The sequence below is a fragment of the Chinchilla lanigera genome, unplaced genomic scaffold (genome assembly GCF_000276665.1).
Source record: "Chinchilla lanigera isolate Chin_1 unplaced genomic scaffold, ChiLan1.0 scaffold00101, whole genome shotgun sequence".
NCBI lineage: Eukaryota > Metazoa > Chordata > Mammalia > Rodentia > Chinchillidae > Chinchilla > Chinchilla lanigera.
The window spans coordinates 3,336,763-3,355,110 of record NW_004955502.1 but is presented as its reverse complement, the minus strand read 5'-3'; the positions used below and the strand labels follow the sequence as shown (position 1 = coordinate 3,355,110).

Sequence of the window (18,348 nt, the reverse complement as noted above, 5' to 3'; positions counted from 1 at the left end):
AAAGTTAAGATCAGAGTAAAATAATTCAACAATATTAAATGAAAATTAACACAGTAAAATAAAAATTTAGAAAAGGCAAAATTTGTAGGAATTATTTAAAAGATGAGGACCATGCCCCCTGCTTGAGTCAGCACTCTCAGGGTCAAGAATGACCCCCCCACACACACACCTGCAGGCCAGGGCGGGGCACCTGGCTGCGATGCCCCTCCCAATTCACCCTTGTCCCCGCCCCCGCTTCTCTTCTTCCTCCCCTAATCTTTCTCACTCCTTTTCCTCCTGCCTTAAGGACTACTTATGACTTCAGCCAACATTCACAAAGCAGAGAACACACACAGAATATGCAGATTTTGTTTCATTCTGTTCTATTTACTATGGTGCTGGGGATTAAACCCAGGACTTTCATACCAGTCCTTTTTTTTTTTTTTTTTTTAATTCAACAGAGTCCCTAAGTCCCTAAGTTGCCCAGGCCGGGTTCAAACTTGCCTCAGCACCGAGTGCCGAATTACAGGTGTGTACAATCACGTCTGGCATTAGATTTTACCTGAATGATTTTACTTCCTTTCTTTCCTTATTTTTCAACTATTCTTTCATTATTATCATCTCATTTCTCATGGTCACAGAATTTAAGTCTTCAGAGACAAAGAAGTCTTACTAGAACTGTAATTTTTCCATGCCCTAACATATAAATATTTATAGATTTCTTACACTACTGAGACTTTTTAAGTCCGGTAATCGTAGGTTTTACTAATGTCACAGAATACGCTATAATCAGTGGGTGCTTACCCTCCCACCCCCATCATTACCCACAGCCACACATCAAGTGATCGCAGACACCTAAAATGCATGTGAAATGTCCTACAATTTAAACTTTCAGGTTAATATTCAAAAGCTGTTCTTCAAAGCTATACAATCGAGTACTGTTCAAAAGGGTGAAATAACCAAAACAATTCCAAGATGTGAATGAAATAAAAACTGACCTTCATGAGATGCTGATTTATCCATTTTGTAAATGTTTTCTTTTGAACTTTGTCCCGTTCATCTGGAAGATTAAAAAAAAGATATAAAATAAGTAAGGTTGGTATGATCTATGCATGGGAAACTTTGTGGTCATGCCAATACACAAAATAAAATAGGATATTCAAAAGATGCTATTCAGTGCATCTGGTTTGTCTTATTAAATTATGACAACTTTAGGCATTTGCAAGAAAGTGCTATAGGCAGTGGTCAGATTGGCCTCTTCCTGGTGTTGTATCAGCCAGCCTTACCCCACTAACATGTACTGTACTCTGCCCATTTATTGTGTAATCTACTGTCACCACCACCACACCAGGAGGGTCTCTACCCTAAGCCATTCTGAGTTCAGGTGTGCCCTTGCATGTGCCCCAGAGCAGGCTAACATACTTACATTCCATCTGCTTTTTTTTTTTCTTAGTACCTGGAATTGAACTCACGACCTCGCGCTTGCCAGGCAGGCACTCTGCTGCTGAGCTATATCCCTGGCTCCCATCTGCTCTTTACAGCCATAGCGTACTATCATTCCCATTTTACACAACAAACCCAGGCTCCAACAGATTCAAAGAGATCTCCACAGTTGCCATCAAATGGTTTAAAGTCTTTATAAAAGCCAGAACCCAAGTTCAGACTTTGGCTAGAAGTGGACCCTGGTTTATGTACTGGCCGTGCTGCTTTTCTGCTAGACTCCCTGTGTTGAGTATCTGATAACAAAGAAAGCTATACCCAGACCTTCCTGTGGTGAGTGAGTCTGCCCTGGTCAGTACATTCACAGCACCGAGAAGGGGAAACAGTAGCTTGTGGTTTAAGAAGCTGGGAAAGCTCTGATATATCAAGCTGTTGTTTCAAAGGAGAATCACAGGCTTCCAACACCTAGGTCTTCCTCCCCATGACCAGGCAATGATTCACTGCCTTGCTCCTGCTCTCCTTCGTTCCTGGGTCTGGAGCTCCCTCCTCCTTCCCTGTGCCCTTCACTCTGCTCCTGCACAGGGCAGGTGTGCCCCTCCGCACCCTGGGATTAGGACAAATGCTGCTGTCTCTCCTGTCTCTTTTCCTCTCCGAACCTTTTAAACTACTGTGATATGAGGTTTCCTGGAAAATGCTTGCCCTATTTATCAGAAGTATTCCTGCTCTTTATAATAATCTGAAAATAAGTAAAAATAAAAAACAAATCACCTGGGCAAATATGTGTAAGATCAGACAAAAATTACTAATGCTAGTATTTAAAAATCAGAAATAAGAAAAAAATGAATGCCTTATTGTGTAAGTTGGCAAAAGCAGACAGGTAACCCATTAAAAAACAACTAATGCCCACAGGTTCTCAACTTCACTTAACAAACAATAATATAACACAGAAAAACTCTTTAATCTATAAAAGTGCCAAGATTTTATGGGAAAAAAAGGATATTCATGTTAAAAGGACACAGGGAACAGGCAGTCATACATTGCTGGTAGAAATATAATCTGATTTAAATCTATACCTGCACCTTTTCGTACATAGCCACTAGTCACGTATGATTAAGTTTAAACCTATATTAGTTCAATAAAAAAAATTAACAACTCAATTTCTTGGTTGCATTAGTCACAATTCAAAACCTTGAAAGAGTTACATGCAGCACTGCTAACACAGGAAAACACGGCTACAGAATATTCCCACCATCGCCTGAATCCTTAGCAGGCAGTGCTGCACGGGAGCAGAACTCTCTTGGACAGCACTTCCCTGCAACTCAGCAATCAACGTACATAGCAAACACTAAAAATACGTGCGCCCTTCCCTCAGCAAGCCTATTTCTAAAATGGATTCTCAGATTATAACCGTGGGCTGTCCAAAATGTACCTACAAAGAATACAAATCAAAGAATTCACAGTAACAAAATAAAATTTTTGAAAAAAAAATAAGGACCTGGTTAGAGATGTTCTAGCAAAGCCATCCAATGGTTTGTTCAGACACAAGTTGTTACAAGGCTACCCACTGATGGTATACTATTCACTACTCTCCTACACTTAAATGTCAATATGAAGATTGCAATTTCACGGGTATTACTTCTCCAAAGTACCAACCTAAGCCCCCTTCCATGTCCTATCACTGCCAGGGAGAAACAAAAAGATACCTAAATATAACCTACCACTTGGTTCTGCCTATAACAAACACATTTCAAAATTGCCCAGAATTCTAGTCTGCTCTTGACTTATTACAGTGGAGCCATGGCAAGGACCCAAGCACTGTGACTCCCTTCCCAGCCGGCTCGCTTGTACCCCAAGATGCTGGCATCCTTTGAACAGCGGTGCTGAGCACACTCCAATCACAGGTGAGGAGCCCGGGAATCGCCCTGTGGTGCAAAGTGCACTTGCACAAGGAGAGCTCGTGCACTGGGGCCTAGCACTCATTTCCCATCTCGGCAGTGCTTGTCTAAGTCCCCAGCAAAAGAGACAACAGAAAAAAAAACGTACTTATTGGTAATATTAATATTATTCCCATCCAATTAACAACCTAGGGCCCTAACATTAAATCCTCAATAGAAAGAAAAACATTAAAATATTAGGAATCTTTATAATTCTAGAATAGACAACTTGTCTGTGGCCATAGCACCCTGAATGCGCCCAATCTCGTCTGATCTCAGAAGCTAAGCAGGGTCAGGCCTGATTAGTACTTGGATGGGAGGACAGACAACCTCCACATGAAGTGACAAAATACAGGATAAGGAACTCCCCTACTATCCTCCAAGGTTTTAATGCACTTAACCATCATGTCACAATATGAGCTCTTACAAAACTACTCCATCTCATCAAACTTAATAGTGTATGTATTGTATAACTGTCTGCTTAGGTTTAAAGATTAACAAAATAATTGCTTATTTTCTCAATTAATAAAAGCCAGGCATAAATTTTAAGAAAATGAAGAGGCGGAACTTAGGTTCTAAAGACGAGCTGCCTAGTTTCTCACTCAGGAAGTGTATCAAAAAAGCTGATGTGAAGAATTTCCCTCTCAGCACAGAGGACTCACTTAGATCAAGTAACTACTACAAGGTTCTTTGCTCCCTGTGTTTGTGCTATGGTTGCTGCTACAGCTCAAAGGCACTGCTGAAACTGGGATGGTGCTGAGTATCTGGTAGCGATTACCGAGGTAGTGTCTGGGAATTATGATGTGTAACTCAAGCATATGAAGAAAGCACAAAATGGTTTGTTCAGATACAAGTTGTGACAAGGCTACCTTGTAACAATGTAATCACTCAGCATCAGTAAAGTATTACTCAGCATCAGTAAATTCTGACACTGGTTTACCTTCTCTTTTAAAGCAAGAAAAAAACTTGAAGAGTCCGGGAAGCTCTGTAACACTAGAATGTTCCCGCAGCAGCACAACAATGTGCAAAAATTAATGGGAACTGCCATACAGTTAGAAGACTTTAAGTCTGGAAAGACTGTTGTTTTACCACTTTCCATACACATCATTTCAAAAGAGACTACTCCAGATTACATCATTAATTTTCCAATTACAAGTCCCACAGCGATTATTTCATTCCAGTCAGGGATGTCTAACACTGAGATTTATATTTAGGGCAATACTGCTATGACAACAAAAAAGGCGACAGTTATCCCTGTGATATTAACCAATTCTGTTTGTTTTACAGACTTTACTTACCGTTCTGAGTTTTTTATAACCTTTGTCTATCTGAATATTACTTCATTTGTAGTTTCAAATGAAAACACACATTTATATTTACCTTAGAAAATACAACACAGCTGAAGATATGTAACTCTGAATGCACATAATAACAGAATGTAAGGGAAGAAATTTAAAAGCGCATAAAGAGCACGGATATTAAACCTACACAGACTGGTTCTCAGGAAAGTCCAGTCAAGATTCAAGGCCCTCAGTGTCACACACACAGCAAATAATGAAATTATAGAGAGCACCCCACACACGACAGCCAGCAAAGTCCTTCCCCGAGCTTCCGGAGTCCCCAGAATCCCGTCTGGATTTCTGAGTGGTGCCGCGTGTCCTCGCCACTCCCGGCAGACAAGCCGAAGCAGGTAGCACAAGGGTCCTCTCCCAGCTCCGAAAACATGTGTGGGGCCTGACGGACAGCACACTACTGACCCATGCAGCACATCCGTCCCACCAGCCTCGCGTTCCAGTCTTGATCATTTTTCATGACCTGCAGGAAATCTGTGCAATGGCTCCCCAAACTCTCTCTGTACACACTGTGTCAGAGTCCTGCAAACTTTCTGTGTACAGAGGAAAACACTGACGAGACACTCCTACGTGCAAGCTGAAAGCTAGTCAACGCCCACTTTTAAGCAAACATTAGCAAAGCCAGACTCCTTTACTGCTTCATATGGGACACACACAGCTATGATTAAAAAGAAACTAAACTGTCCATTTCTCCTTCTACTGATAGCTCTTTATAATAAGTCACTTAAAAACAGAGTTTTAATTCCTTTTTTGGCACGAGACAAACCAACAGGACGTTAGATTTCACAGCTGAACTAACCCTTTACAGTCTCTCTTCTAACACCTCAGGCAGAATTCCCCTGCAATAAAAACCACTCAGCCCAAACTGCTTTTCTAAGTACATGTACCACAACAGTGACTCAGAAAGCAAAGCTCATTTTCATAGGCTAGACATATCCTTTGGGAGAATACTATTATCAAATATTTCCTTATGCAAACTTAACAGATAAACTTTCATTTGGGTCTACAACAATGTAAATTTAGAACTGTGAAAACCAGAGTTTGGGAACATTAAGAAACAAGGTCAAGAGCCAGACACAGCAGTATGTACTGCACCTGAGATTCCAAACACCGGCAGGCTGAGGCAGCAGAAACACTGGAGCCTAGGAGTTCAACGCCAGTGAGACCCAGTCTCAAAAAGAAAAACAGAAAAAAAATAAATTGGACCAAAAGGTGGTAAGTATAGACACTGGGAAGTCAGAAGGAAATGTTCAAATGGGAGGGGGAACGAGGGAGGGGAGGGGAAAGGAAGGAAGGGAAAAGGAAAAAACAGAATGAAAGGGAAAAAATGGAAACAAACTTTCTGTAAATGAGAAGCGGAAGGGGAACTGAAGGGAGGGGAGGGGAATGAAAAGAAAAGAAGAATTAAGATGTGTTACGCACAGGCACAAATTCCCAATGATGAATGTTACCATTATGTATGGCAAGTATGTATTCATAAAATGTTTTAATTTAAAAAAAGAAAAAGTTACACTAAAATCCCACAGCATAAGTGAGATCTCATGGTCTGATTCTAAAATCCACTTTTTTATTTCAGATGGCAGAGCCCCTGATCTAATAATGCAGGAAAATAAAAAGGAATCTGCAATTTATGAGGCCTTCACTTTTGAACAGGAACAAACAAATGAGGTTAAAAAATGAGAACAAGCAACAGATCAAGCATCTTCAGCAGTCCTGTTTATTTCAAATAGCAGACAAAAAGGCCTCTCTGAATAGAAACTGCAAACAGTGACTTCCAAGCAAGTAAAACTTACCACTATTTTCAGCAATATGGGACCAGCAAAGCTGACGTGTCTCGGGGAAAAATACCACAACAGTGCTAGACTAGTAGTTGCTGGGATACTGTGAAACATCCTTGTATGAATCTAACTCTCCTCTAAATATACTATAGATGAATAAACTTCATCAGCCACTGCTGAGTTCCTCTAAGTCTGACTAACAGCCCTTGAACACTTCACAGATGGCCTAAAGTTGCCAAAATCTGGCAAGGAAATCCAGACACACTGAACAGTATCATTTATGTATCTTTCAAATATCCTGTACAGAGAAGCCTCTGCCTGCCTACTGCTCCGAGACCGGACCGTAATAATAGTAAGAGCAAGCCCTTGGGGAGCATTTGGTGTGAGCAGCCATCCCGGTACACACCCACATAACTTACACACACTGCCTGTCCACTCGGGGCTGCCCCGTGAGACTGTTCACACTTGAAGAAGGGGAGGATCACGAAGCTACTAAGAGTGGGGGACACAGTTTACCAAAGCACATTCAATATAATTTCACGCCTAGAAAACAAAACTCTAACTCTTAAACAATGAGTTAAACAACAGAAAGTAGAAAGTGAAGTTAGCCAAACCATCCGTGGTGAGCACACAAAAAAGATGGAATTTACCTTGTGCAGATTAAGGACTGTAAGGAGTAAGGGAGGAAAACCACATGCTTTCCTCAGAGGCTGCACCAGAATTTGGGACAGGTAGGAGACCTCTGTGTGAATAAAAAAGGATCAAGTGTGAACTTCATTTATTGATTTGCATGTGTGTTGGTAACGGAACTCAGAGTCTTGTACATCCTAAGCTTGGTCTACCACTCTGACACACCCAGTCTAAAATATATTTTCCATATTACAATACTTTAAGTGCTATGTAAAAATTATACTTATTTATGGGGTACCATGTGGTGTTTCAATATATGCACACACTGTAGAATGTTTAAAACACAATAAGAAATCTTTCCTCTCAAATATTTATCATTTCCTTGGGGTGGAAACAGTCAAATCCTTTCTTTCTGGGCTTTTGGAAGTGTCTACAGCCGTTCTCTTGTGCAACAGTGCATAGGACGTCTTGTTGGCATCTGATACCCGCTCAGGCTCCTGCTCTTGCAGCCTCTGGGGATCTCCTCTCTCCTCTCAACTGTGGCGGTCAGTTGGGGGGCTGGCAGATAGCGGGGAGGCCAAATGCATGCTAGGGAAGTACTACATCTCTGAGCTACATCCCTGGAGATTTTAAAAAATTGTACTTAGAGATAGGACCTCACTAATTTGCTCAAGTAGGACTTTAGCTTGCAATCCTCCTGCCTCAGCCTTCTGAATAGGTGGAATTGCAGGCATGTGCCACCAACCTTTTCAGATTCCACATTTAAGTGAGACATGTCACTTAACATAATGACTCCCAGTTTTACCCACACTGTCACAAGATTTCATGCTTTTTTAAAGCTGAACAGTATTCTGTTGTGTACAGTTAACACATTTTGGTGGACAATTAGATTAATTCCATTTCTTGGCTACTGGGGGTGTGAATTTTGACAGCTATGAATTTTGAAAGATGAAGAAACATTTTATCAACAGTTTTTTTTTTTTTTTTTTTTTTGGTTTTTCTCTGGTACCGGGAACCAAACTCACGACCTTGCACTTGCCAGGCAGGCGCTTTGCCGCTGAGCTAAATCCCCAGCCCGAAGAAACATTTTAGAAAAGGGTGGAAGATGAGGAGGAGAGGAAGAGGAGAAGGAAGTACCAGGTGGTGGAGGGAGTGCAGAAAAACGTGGGGGAGGGAGAAGGGAAAATAGTCATCCTCTGCACCACTGCCCAGAACTAGCTCACAGGACAACACCGTGACAGTATCACCAGTGAATTGCTGTCAGGTTGTTAGCATTACAGAAGGAAGATAAAGTGACAGGGAAGGTAGCGAGGATTGGCATAAAGGCCAGATCTTGAAAGCAACACACACTGCAGAGCAAGTGCACTGGGGGCCAGCTGCGGGGTGGGGTGGTCAGCCCCTCACAGTCCAGCTGAAGCCACCTACAGGCCTGCAGCCCACAGCCCTACCTCATCCAAGTGACACCTCCCAGCCCAGCTGACTCAGCCCTCAACCAGAGCTGAAGCCAACACAGCCTGTGCCTGAAAATTGTAGCCACCAGGTAGGCAGGGTAAGGGGATGGGGGGCCACTTCCATTTTAATGGAAAAATGTTAGAAAATATTCCCATAGAAGCCTTGTTAAGGTGCACTTCCACTAGCACAGAGCGACAACTGCCTTCTTTCTCCAGTTGACCCAACTCCTCTCCACCGGCCTCGTGACTCACTGTGTGGAACTGCAGACAGAGAAGTGACTTAAGACCTCTGAGCCCCAGTCATAACCTGCCTGCCACCCACGCACCCTCCACCCCCACTTGCATTTGTGAGCTTTTGTTTTTGGGTGCCAGGCACAAGCCCAGGGCCTAGGTCCTGCTAGGCATGCACTCCCACTCCAGCCTGCCGCCTCACTGTGAAAAGGGCTGTTCTCACTAGAACAACCCAAGTTACACTACAGAGTTATCCAACCTAAAGAAAGCTTGCAGAACACACGGCTACAGTGGGAACACTATGCCAATATTGGTACTTACTAGTGGTTTCTTAGCTTGGTCACTAGTGCAACGTCCCATAACCCTCAACCCTCAACCCTCACAATAACTTTATCTGCTGCCATGGTCATTCTTCTTGACAACAGCAGATTCTCCTTCTTGCATGATTCAGAGAAATACTTTCAGACTTTGAGAGAGGCTTCCTTCTTATACATTTCAAGATTTTATTCACCCGGCCGTGCAGCTGGGGAGCGCTGGTCCCTCAGGGCCCAGCACACCCTGCTGCGCAGGCACCTGGGGAGGCAGGCAGGCTGCAGGCACCTGCTCCAGGAGGCTGTGCCCAGGGAGGCAGGCAGACTGCAGGTGCCCAGTCCAGGAGGCCACGAGGCTAGGGAGCACGGATCTCTTGGGGCCAGGTGTACCTGGCCGTGCAGGTACCCGGGAAGGCAGGCAGGTAGGATCCAGGCGCCAGCTTTGGGAGGCCGTGCGGCTGGGGAGCACCGGCCCCTCGGGGCTTGGCATACCTGGCCGCTTGGATGCCCCAAAAGGCAGGCAGCAGGCACCCAGGAAGTGGTGTGGAGATGTGCGCCGGCCCTTGGGCCAGCCATAGCCATGCAGTCAAGAAGGGCCACGCCACAGAGAAGCACCGACACAACAGGCCCGCCCAGAGACGTGGTGAACCATCCCGACATGCAGAAATCTCTGGGAACACATAGCACATGGCGGGTCACTCTTGGCCCTGCCCTTGAGAGCCAGAAAGGTCCGGGGTCAGCGGAGGAGCAGCTGATGAACAAGGACTTGGAGAACACGAGAGTACCAACGCCTAACAACTGACAGGTCAGTCGAGCTGACTTGGGGATGTGGGAACCATTTGGGAGCTGGAAACCAGGAGGACCTTATGGAATACCTGGGGGGACCCCCTGGAGGCCATTCTTCCCTTAACTGTACAGGCTGCGGTGGAGGAGCAAGTGGAGCTCCGGAGAGGTCTGCACCAAGACTTCATGGATTACATGGGTGCCCAATATTCAGATTTTGAAGAACCGCCTTCATGGAGAAGGTACACGTCTAGGTTACCTGCCTGGGACACTTTGCACCTGATGGTGCTGAGACTGACTAGCGGGCTGAGGACTTCATCTACATGTTCCTGCTGCCTGTGTTGACGGTTGGGGAGAGGACACTAAGTGGTTGTGGGATCCCAGTGTGCTGGGAGGCTGGAGAGAACACCCCTCTGCTTTCTTAGATAATAGGCACTGATAAAGCATACTTCCCTGGATTCCAGTTCAGTAGAGGGATAAACTATTCTTACAGATAAGTTTATTACTCAGTCAGCACCAAATAGTAGAAATAAGCTACAAAAAATGGCTTTTGCCCCAGATAGCTCACTTGAGATCTCAGTATTTTATAGCCATGAAGAGGAGGAGGCAAGGTAGAGAAAACAAAGAGACTGAGAAAAAACAGCTGCCTTTGTTGTAGCACTAAGAGAAACAGACCTAAGTCTGATTCTCAGGGCCCCAAGAAGAATTCGTCAACTACATTCATCTGCTACTGCTGTCAAAAGCCAGGTCACCTCAAGAGGGACTGCGCTAAGAAGCCCCTGGGGCCATGCCCTGACTGTAAAGGTGACCACTAGAGGTCGGACTGCCCTCTGAAGCAAAGGCCCCAGAGCTCAGACCTCTCCTACCAGCTGGTCCAACAGGAATGAAGGGGCCAAGGGCATACTCTGCCTTCTCCCTCTGGCCAGACCGTTATCTTCAAGGAGGAGCCCCGTGTAATCATGACTATAGAAGAAAAAGTAAACAGCCTATTGCTGGACACTGGTGCTAGTCTCTTGGTCCTTCTTCTCAATCCTGGCCTTCCTTCCAGCCGTCACACCTCAATGAAAGGAGTCACTGGTGAGGAGGTCATCTGCTATTTTTCATGACCCTTAGGCTGTAACTACTTGTTAGATCTTTCTTACATATTTTTGTTTTCCTGAGAAACCACTTTGGAGATACCAACATGTATTACAGCAGCCATTGATAACTTCCTACCAATCTGTCCATAATTCTGTAATGTTTCTATTGTTCCTATGCTATTTTGTAAATGGATGCATGTTTATTACTATGTGTTTTCAACAACCATTCAGAATAGTCAATGATTATTTGATTGATCACTCCTGTATAGCTCTATTTGTTTTCTCTAGAAACTACTCTGAAGAAACCAAAGTATAGTACAACAACCATTGATAATTTCCTACCATTTTTGTCTGTAATTCACTATTATGTATCTATTTGTTTTCCTGAGAAACTATCCTGAAGATACCAATAGGTAAAATAACAACCATTGATAATGTCCTACCACTTTGTCTGTAATTCGGTAAATCCCCCTATTACTATATTATCCTTCTTTTACTCTTTTAAATAAATTTTTTAAAAAAAGATTTTATTGTTCATGGCTTAAACAGAATTCTTCCTCCTTTGTAGAAATGAAGAGGATGGAAAGGTTCCAGGGCTGTCCCTTTCTTATTACTGGTTTTATCAATTTAAATTCCTATTATGGTTTTTGTCTGCATGTCCCCCTAAATCCTCATGCAGTCATGGGGTGGGCTTCTAGATTTTTGATTGATCCATAGCCCAATGTTGGGATTAAGGGTGTGAGTGCTACACCCGCCCTGTGAGGGTAGTTTGCATACAATGTAAGGGAGGGGAAGAGGTTGCTTGCAGCTGCTCCTCCCTTTTGTTCTTATTGCTTTTGCTGTCTTCAGCAGCCAGGAACTGTTGCCCTTTGCCATATGCCATTCTGCCTTCGAGCCAGTTGGGTATGGACTAAAACCTCCACAAACTGTGAGCTAAATAAACCTTTCCTTCCTTAATTTTGGGGATCAGGTATTTTGTCTCAGCAATGAGAGAAAAGTAACCGAGACAATTCCCAATGCTGATTTTTAATTTTTTATAACCATTATTTGTTAGGATATGAATCTAAATAAAATGATAATGATTTCTAAAGCAATTGCTGTTGACCAAAGTGTAATCAATGTACAGCCTCTGTGCTAGAAACTAAGTATGGTTAAAACCACACTTAAAAGGGAGCTTTTAGCATATGGAAATTCCAGTCTTCATTAAGAATCGCTTTACATTTTCAAAACATTCATCACTCTGCCAAAAAGAAACAGAAGGTGCAGGAGTATTTCAGGATAAGAACAGAACTAACAATCTCAAATATACAGCTTTCAATAAAATCTCTAGATTTACACTACCTGGAAATACCCTAAAAAATTATACAATATCAGAAAGAAGTTTTTAAAAATGAAATTATTAGAAAAACACCAAAAGAGTATTGTTTTAAAATGGTTGATGGGAAGACTTTCAAAACAAATTAAAACTCAAAAGAAAATGAACATATAAAGGGTAGCAAACTTCACAAACTACTGATACAAAAAAGACACAGTAAACAAAATTTTGCACAGCAGAAAGGAAATATCTGCTACATATGCAAATACCAAGAAAAGATTAACAACTCCTATTAGAATTCATAGGAGGAATATAAATAACCATTGAAGGTACAAGGAAATATTCAACCTACCTTCTAACCAGAAGGTGCAGATAAAACAATTTCCTATTTATGCCATATTGGCATAAATTAACAACAACAATACCTAATGCAGAGAAATGAGGAGTCCTAAACCACTGTAATGTGGATCTGTAAAATGGCAAAGGTTTTTTATAGGGTAACTTGCCTGTGTCCATTATAAATTAAAACACTTATACTTTCTGAACAATAATTCTACTTGTAGGATATTAAAGAAATACGTGTGGATATACGATTAACATAAAAGGATGTCTACTGTAGAAAAACTGTTTAAACTATTAAATGTCCATCAATAGGAGGCTAGATGGAGTTACAGTTCTCTTAAGCTATAGAATTTTTTTTTGAGACAGGTTCTCAATGTAGTTTGGGGTGGCCTTCAACTTGGGGCAATCCCCCTGTTTCCACATTCCCAGTGCTGGGATTACAGGCATGTGCCACCGCACCTGGCTTAATCCTGTAAAATTTTAATGAAGTGAAATCTACACATACTATAGTGACATGAAAAGGATCTCCAAGACACAGAGGAAAGTGACAAAATGCAAAGTAATAAATATGTGCAGAGCATGCGTATCATGAGAAAGCTAAGTTCCACTGTGAGAGTGGGAGCCAGAGGACAGGGCTGGTATGGATCCGTCCTAGTTCACTGCATGTCTATGTGACTATTCATGACTGCAATTTTGAAAGGTTTTGAGTTCATTTTTGCATTGACATACTGAATACCCTGGTAGACTCCATGTAAGATACAGCAAAAGGTGCAAGACCCGGGCCCAAAAGCCCGGCTTGGTGAAAGATGCTGCCCTGCCTGCCCTTGGGTGAGGCAGCCTCCTCGGCCTCCTCTGTGCAGATGCTGCAGGCCGGAACGGGGTAAGGAGGAGACTGGGTGAGAGCACAGCTGCCCTACGGCTGGGTACAGAATGATGGGGCTGCAGACAGCCTCGCGAGGAGGGAGAGCCACTCCCTGAGAATCCATTCAGAAATAAACTGCCCTGCTCAGAAGGTTTCCTTGCTCAAAATGTAACAGTCAGGAAACAAGATGTGGTACGCTTTCAGAGGCATCTGTCACAGATCCAGAAAGAGGGGGTGGAATGTGCTGGGCAAGCTGGTGATGTAGGACAATAGATGCCACCCATCTGTCTGCGAACGCCCTTTTGTGTATCAAGTCCTCTGCTACACAAACCCCAATCAGGGAATCCGCACTTCTGACCACAGAGACCAAAAGCACTGGTAGCTGGGAACAGAGGTACTGGGGCTCTGTTCCACAAAGGAACTTACTGGTGTCCATGCTGAAGATGGGCCAAGAGCTGATGATACAACTCCCAGAACCTGCTGTGAATCCGCTTTCTCCTGCATGAACACCCTAAAAACCTACGAACACAGAGACTTTTCACTGCTACACTAAGGGCTGTCTATGATCTAACTTCTTTAGATCCAAGACATGTAAGGGATGGAAAGTTTCTGTGATGTGTATCTGTATGATACTAACTTTAAGAAATTAAACTTGGTGTGAAGTTCAGATTGCCAGTCTTTCCAGATTCAGAAGTCCGGTTAAAAATATAACCCCAAAACACAAAGAATTATATAAAATGATAAAAGCAAATTAAATAAACATCATTTCCATATTATTTAGATGTAAGATGAGTCTATTATATTTATGAATACCTTAGAAAATCTTGGTTTAAAGTCTTTAGTTTTGAGAACTTTTACAAGTATAACTACTACATAAAAGGAAATCAGTTCACTTAAAATACAAATTAATATAAGATACCTGCAAAAGCAGGACATGCAGTAGCTCAGATTAAAACAAACAACAAAATACAGTAAACAGACATGGTACCTCAAGTCTCTTTAAAACTGTATGACTTGTTGGTTTCTGAAAGAACCCTATCTCCTCTTACACTGTGTCTTGTCCCAAAGAATACCCTACGCAGACAATCTGGGCTAAGGGAGGCAGCTATGATAGAGACAAACAAGACTCGGGAGTTGGGAGGAGGACAAACATCTACACAAATGTGGGTCTGAATCATGGCATCAGCCATGACTAGCAAGTTCAGAGGAAGTAATTTAACCTCTGTCAAACACAAATTTTCTCATCAATCAGCAGAGCCACCTTCTTCAGATACCCTATCACACAGTATTATTATAAGCATGAAATACAATGATACAGTGTAAGTAAGATGGCATAGCAGGGCCTCAGCAAACACTACTGGTTTTCTAGTCACTTTAATCAGTAACAAATATGAATCAAATACCTGCACCAAGTTACTACGGTTATACACTATGGAACTTCACATCATTGCCCAGCAATTGCTACCACTGTGTTTATTACTGTCTCTATTTTACTAATTTAAAAAAAAAAAAACCTCTAAATTTCAAACAAGTTAATCTAGCCCAAAGTTTCTGTAAGCAAGGAGGCATCGATGCTAAGGTTTGACCCAGATTCTGTGCTACCTTTCTCACTACACAGGAACAAGAAGTAGAGGTGACTCAGATTCACATCATCTCCAACATCAAGGAACTAGGAAAGGACATAAGATAGGTAAGATACTCTCAGCTCTTTCTCTACCAAATCCAGAAAAAAGAAAGTATCCCGAGGCTGCTATGGGATCAATTCCCGTGCTAATCTGCCTACATGCCTCTATTTATGAAAGAACCTGGGGAAAGGCGCAGAGAAATTTTTTACTGTGCTCAAGGGGAAAGTGTAAGTAACACAAGGACAAAAAAATAAAACCTTGGAGCTCTTATCTCTCTCTGGTACAGACTGCAGGTTGCTGTATAACGAAATGCACTGTTCACCTTGGGTATAATCAGAGTCTCTTGGTTAAGTACTAACTGCTACCATGACTTTGTCACAAGGGCCTATGGAATAAAACCAAACATACTTTACTGCAAGGTCTAACATTCATCTAACTTCGTTTTTCATGACACAGACTGACAGAGAATGTGCGGTACATCTTTTCAGGCAGCTGTGGTCTCTTATTTGCACCAAGGGTTTGAGATTCTCTTCGTGGCTTGTTGGGCCACACTTACTCAAGGCAGTGGAAAGCTCAGGCCTGTTTCACACGTGCACAACACTTCTCGCTCCAGTAACACAACAAAGCCAGTCACAAGTGAGTCACAGCGGGGGAGAAAGGGAGAACACGGAAGACAACTGCCCTCACCACGGCGCTCGCTTCGCAAGGAGGTGGCCTGCCATGTGAAGGAGCTTTACAGCTAGGGGACACACCTGCTTTGATCACAGGACCTGTTTGCTGTGTGGGCTTCCGAAGCCTCACTCCGGCGACCCCACCTACCCCAGAAAGGCTCTGCCACCTCCCGCCCACCCCACTCCCTCTGTGCCTCACCCATGGGCAACGACAGGCAGAAGGAAAGCTGCAGGTACCAATTAAGGGCCTGGGGTGCCAGAAGCCTTCTCTCAAGGCTTACTTCCTCCTGGGGAGAGATCCTCTCACCTGTCCAGCCAGGGAGACACGACACAGAACAGAGGCGATACAGTCACAGGAGGAGAGCACGCCCCTCCAGTTCACCCACTAGACAGTACCGCCTCGGTTGGCTCATCACCACACCTCAGCACTCTAGAGAAACTGATCCTTATCGTCCACAAACACTCCCTAAAAACCAGAGGCCAGTTTGCAAATGAATATTCTTCTCACATATCTTTCCAGACATTTTCAAACAACTCTAGTTACCTTTACTGTCTACCATTAAAATAGTGGTGTCAAGCTTTCAAATTCCACAGCCACTCCTACCTGTCTCCATGAGGAAGTAAAGTACCTACTGGATGGGGGAGGGCGGTTGTTCCAATGTATTTTCTTCATTCCAACATATTCATTAATGAACAGATAAATTATTTAATGAAACTCAGGGCTAGGAGGGCAAGGAATGAACGCTGATACGTGAACAACAAAAGATGCACATAAGGAACTTTTTCCACTAGCTACACTTAGGAGGCAGAATTAGGTACCCTGAGTTAGCACTGATGGGGGCTCCATGGGTACAACCTTCAGGAATAACCAGAAGGGTTTAAATGTTCGTATTTTCATGTGCTCTCACACACAGGCTGGACATTTGTATGGCGCTTTAACGCCAGGCCCTGTCCTAAGATTTTACATCTCCCCCATGGAAAATGATAACAAAATTGAAGGCTTAAGGAGTTCATCCTTTTCTTAAGAATAAAGAAAACTGAAAACGAGAACCTGGCATTCAAAACCAGGCAGCTGGCCCCAGAAACCTTGCTCTGAAACTGATTCTACAAGCTCTAGAGTAGATCTAAAGAACATCCAAAATTCAGACCAAGGTTTATATAACAACACTTATTTCAATATAACACAATTCTTGACTGGTAATCGTCAATGTTTATTAGCTATAATGTTAGTTACTCATAGAAAAATGTGAAATAAGTATACAAAAATAGAAAAATAAGTCAGCTGTATTATGGCCACAAAAAGATTATATCACAGATAGCCAAGTCAGGTAGAGATTGGCCCAATATGGAACCAGAACAGAGATGTGGCAACCAGGCCAATGGTCGAGGGCCGAACTGACAGAAACACAGGCCCCAAGATGAAGCCACCATGGCAGGCCTGCCACCTCCCCTGAGAGAACAGCAGCTCAGCGCTGCGCTACAACCAGCACCATCTGGCTCAGGGAGCCTGAACAATGAACAAACACAGAGACAATGCATGGACACACAGGGAGATGACCAGAACATGCTGACCCTCACTCTGCCCCATCCGGAAATGCCTTTGTCCTTCTCCCCACTGTACCCCTTGCTTTTCTTTAGGTCAATATTAGCTAACTGACTATACTTTAACCCTACAGGTTGACTGTAGTTTGATGCATAGCAACCTGTGATGTGATTTAGTGCTCAAAACCCTGGACATCGTGCCTCGGGGCAACCCCTTTCTAGGACCCCCTCCTTCCCCTCAGGAGCTTTCGCTCTACTCCTCCCCTCCTCCGACCCCCACTACTTGGCACATCTAGCAGGTTGGGAGTTCCTTCTGTGAAACAACTATACATCCATTAATTACATTTGATGAAGTCTGGTAACGTGTGAATGCTTACACTGTAGTATCAGTAGAGAAAATGTGAGTAAGAAAGAAAGTATAATATCAGTGATTAAATCTAGGTAGTGAGATTACACATCATTTTATTTTCACCTTTTTTCTTGTAATTTTTCCTCAAGGACTATATAATTTTTACAATAGGGGTCAAGGATATGCCACAGATATTGTGATATTTTTGTTTTGAGAACCTCTCAATTTGTGAAGTATTTCTTAAAAAGTATCTTATACCTTCCTGGCTACTGTCAGTGGCACTTTGAATATACAGGGTTAAGCTGAAATTCCAGTTTCAGGCAACCACTAAAATGCTGAGTAATCTTTCCCCAGAGCCAGGCTACTAGGTTCCCCCAGGACAGGATACCCACTGCTGAAATAAGGTTTATAAAATAAAATTTACTTCAATAACGAGTGTTCACAAGGCCCTTAAGGCCAGAGGCATGACTCAGGGATCTGCTCCTGCCCAAACCTATTCTACAAGAAAAGAAAAAAAAAAAAAAAAAAAAAAGGACATATTTTCAGTGCATTCTCCTTTTATTAACCAAGGAAAATATTATATCTAGTGACTAAAACTCTCAAAGCAAATCACTAAAAAAATCTACAAGCCAGTCCATTTTTTAAATACAACTAAGTTAGAACTGCATCTCCTA

General features: G+C 42.8%; 1 protein-coding gene across 4 annotated transcripts in view; it reads right to left on the bottom strand.

Annotated features, from left to right (window-relative positions):
• The window catches only part of Dst (dystonin), a 434,906-nt gene that overhangs the window by 255,713 nt on the left and 160,845 nt on the right, over positions 1-18,348 (bottom strand). For 3 of the 4 annotated variants that reach the window (XM_013505819.1, XM_005406890.2, XM_013505822.1), the window contains one exon: positions 978-1,039. In XM_013505819.1, the coding sequence (XP_013361273.1) occupies positions 978-1,039 (62 nt within the window). Of the gene's footprint in view, positions 1-977; positions 1,040-5,110; positions 5,181-18,348 lie in introns of those variants that run through there. The other variant, XM_013505821.1, reaches the window with a different exon arrangement.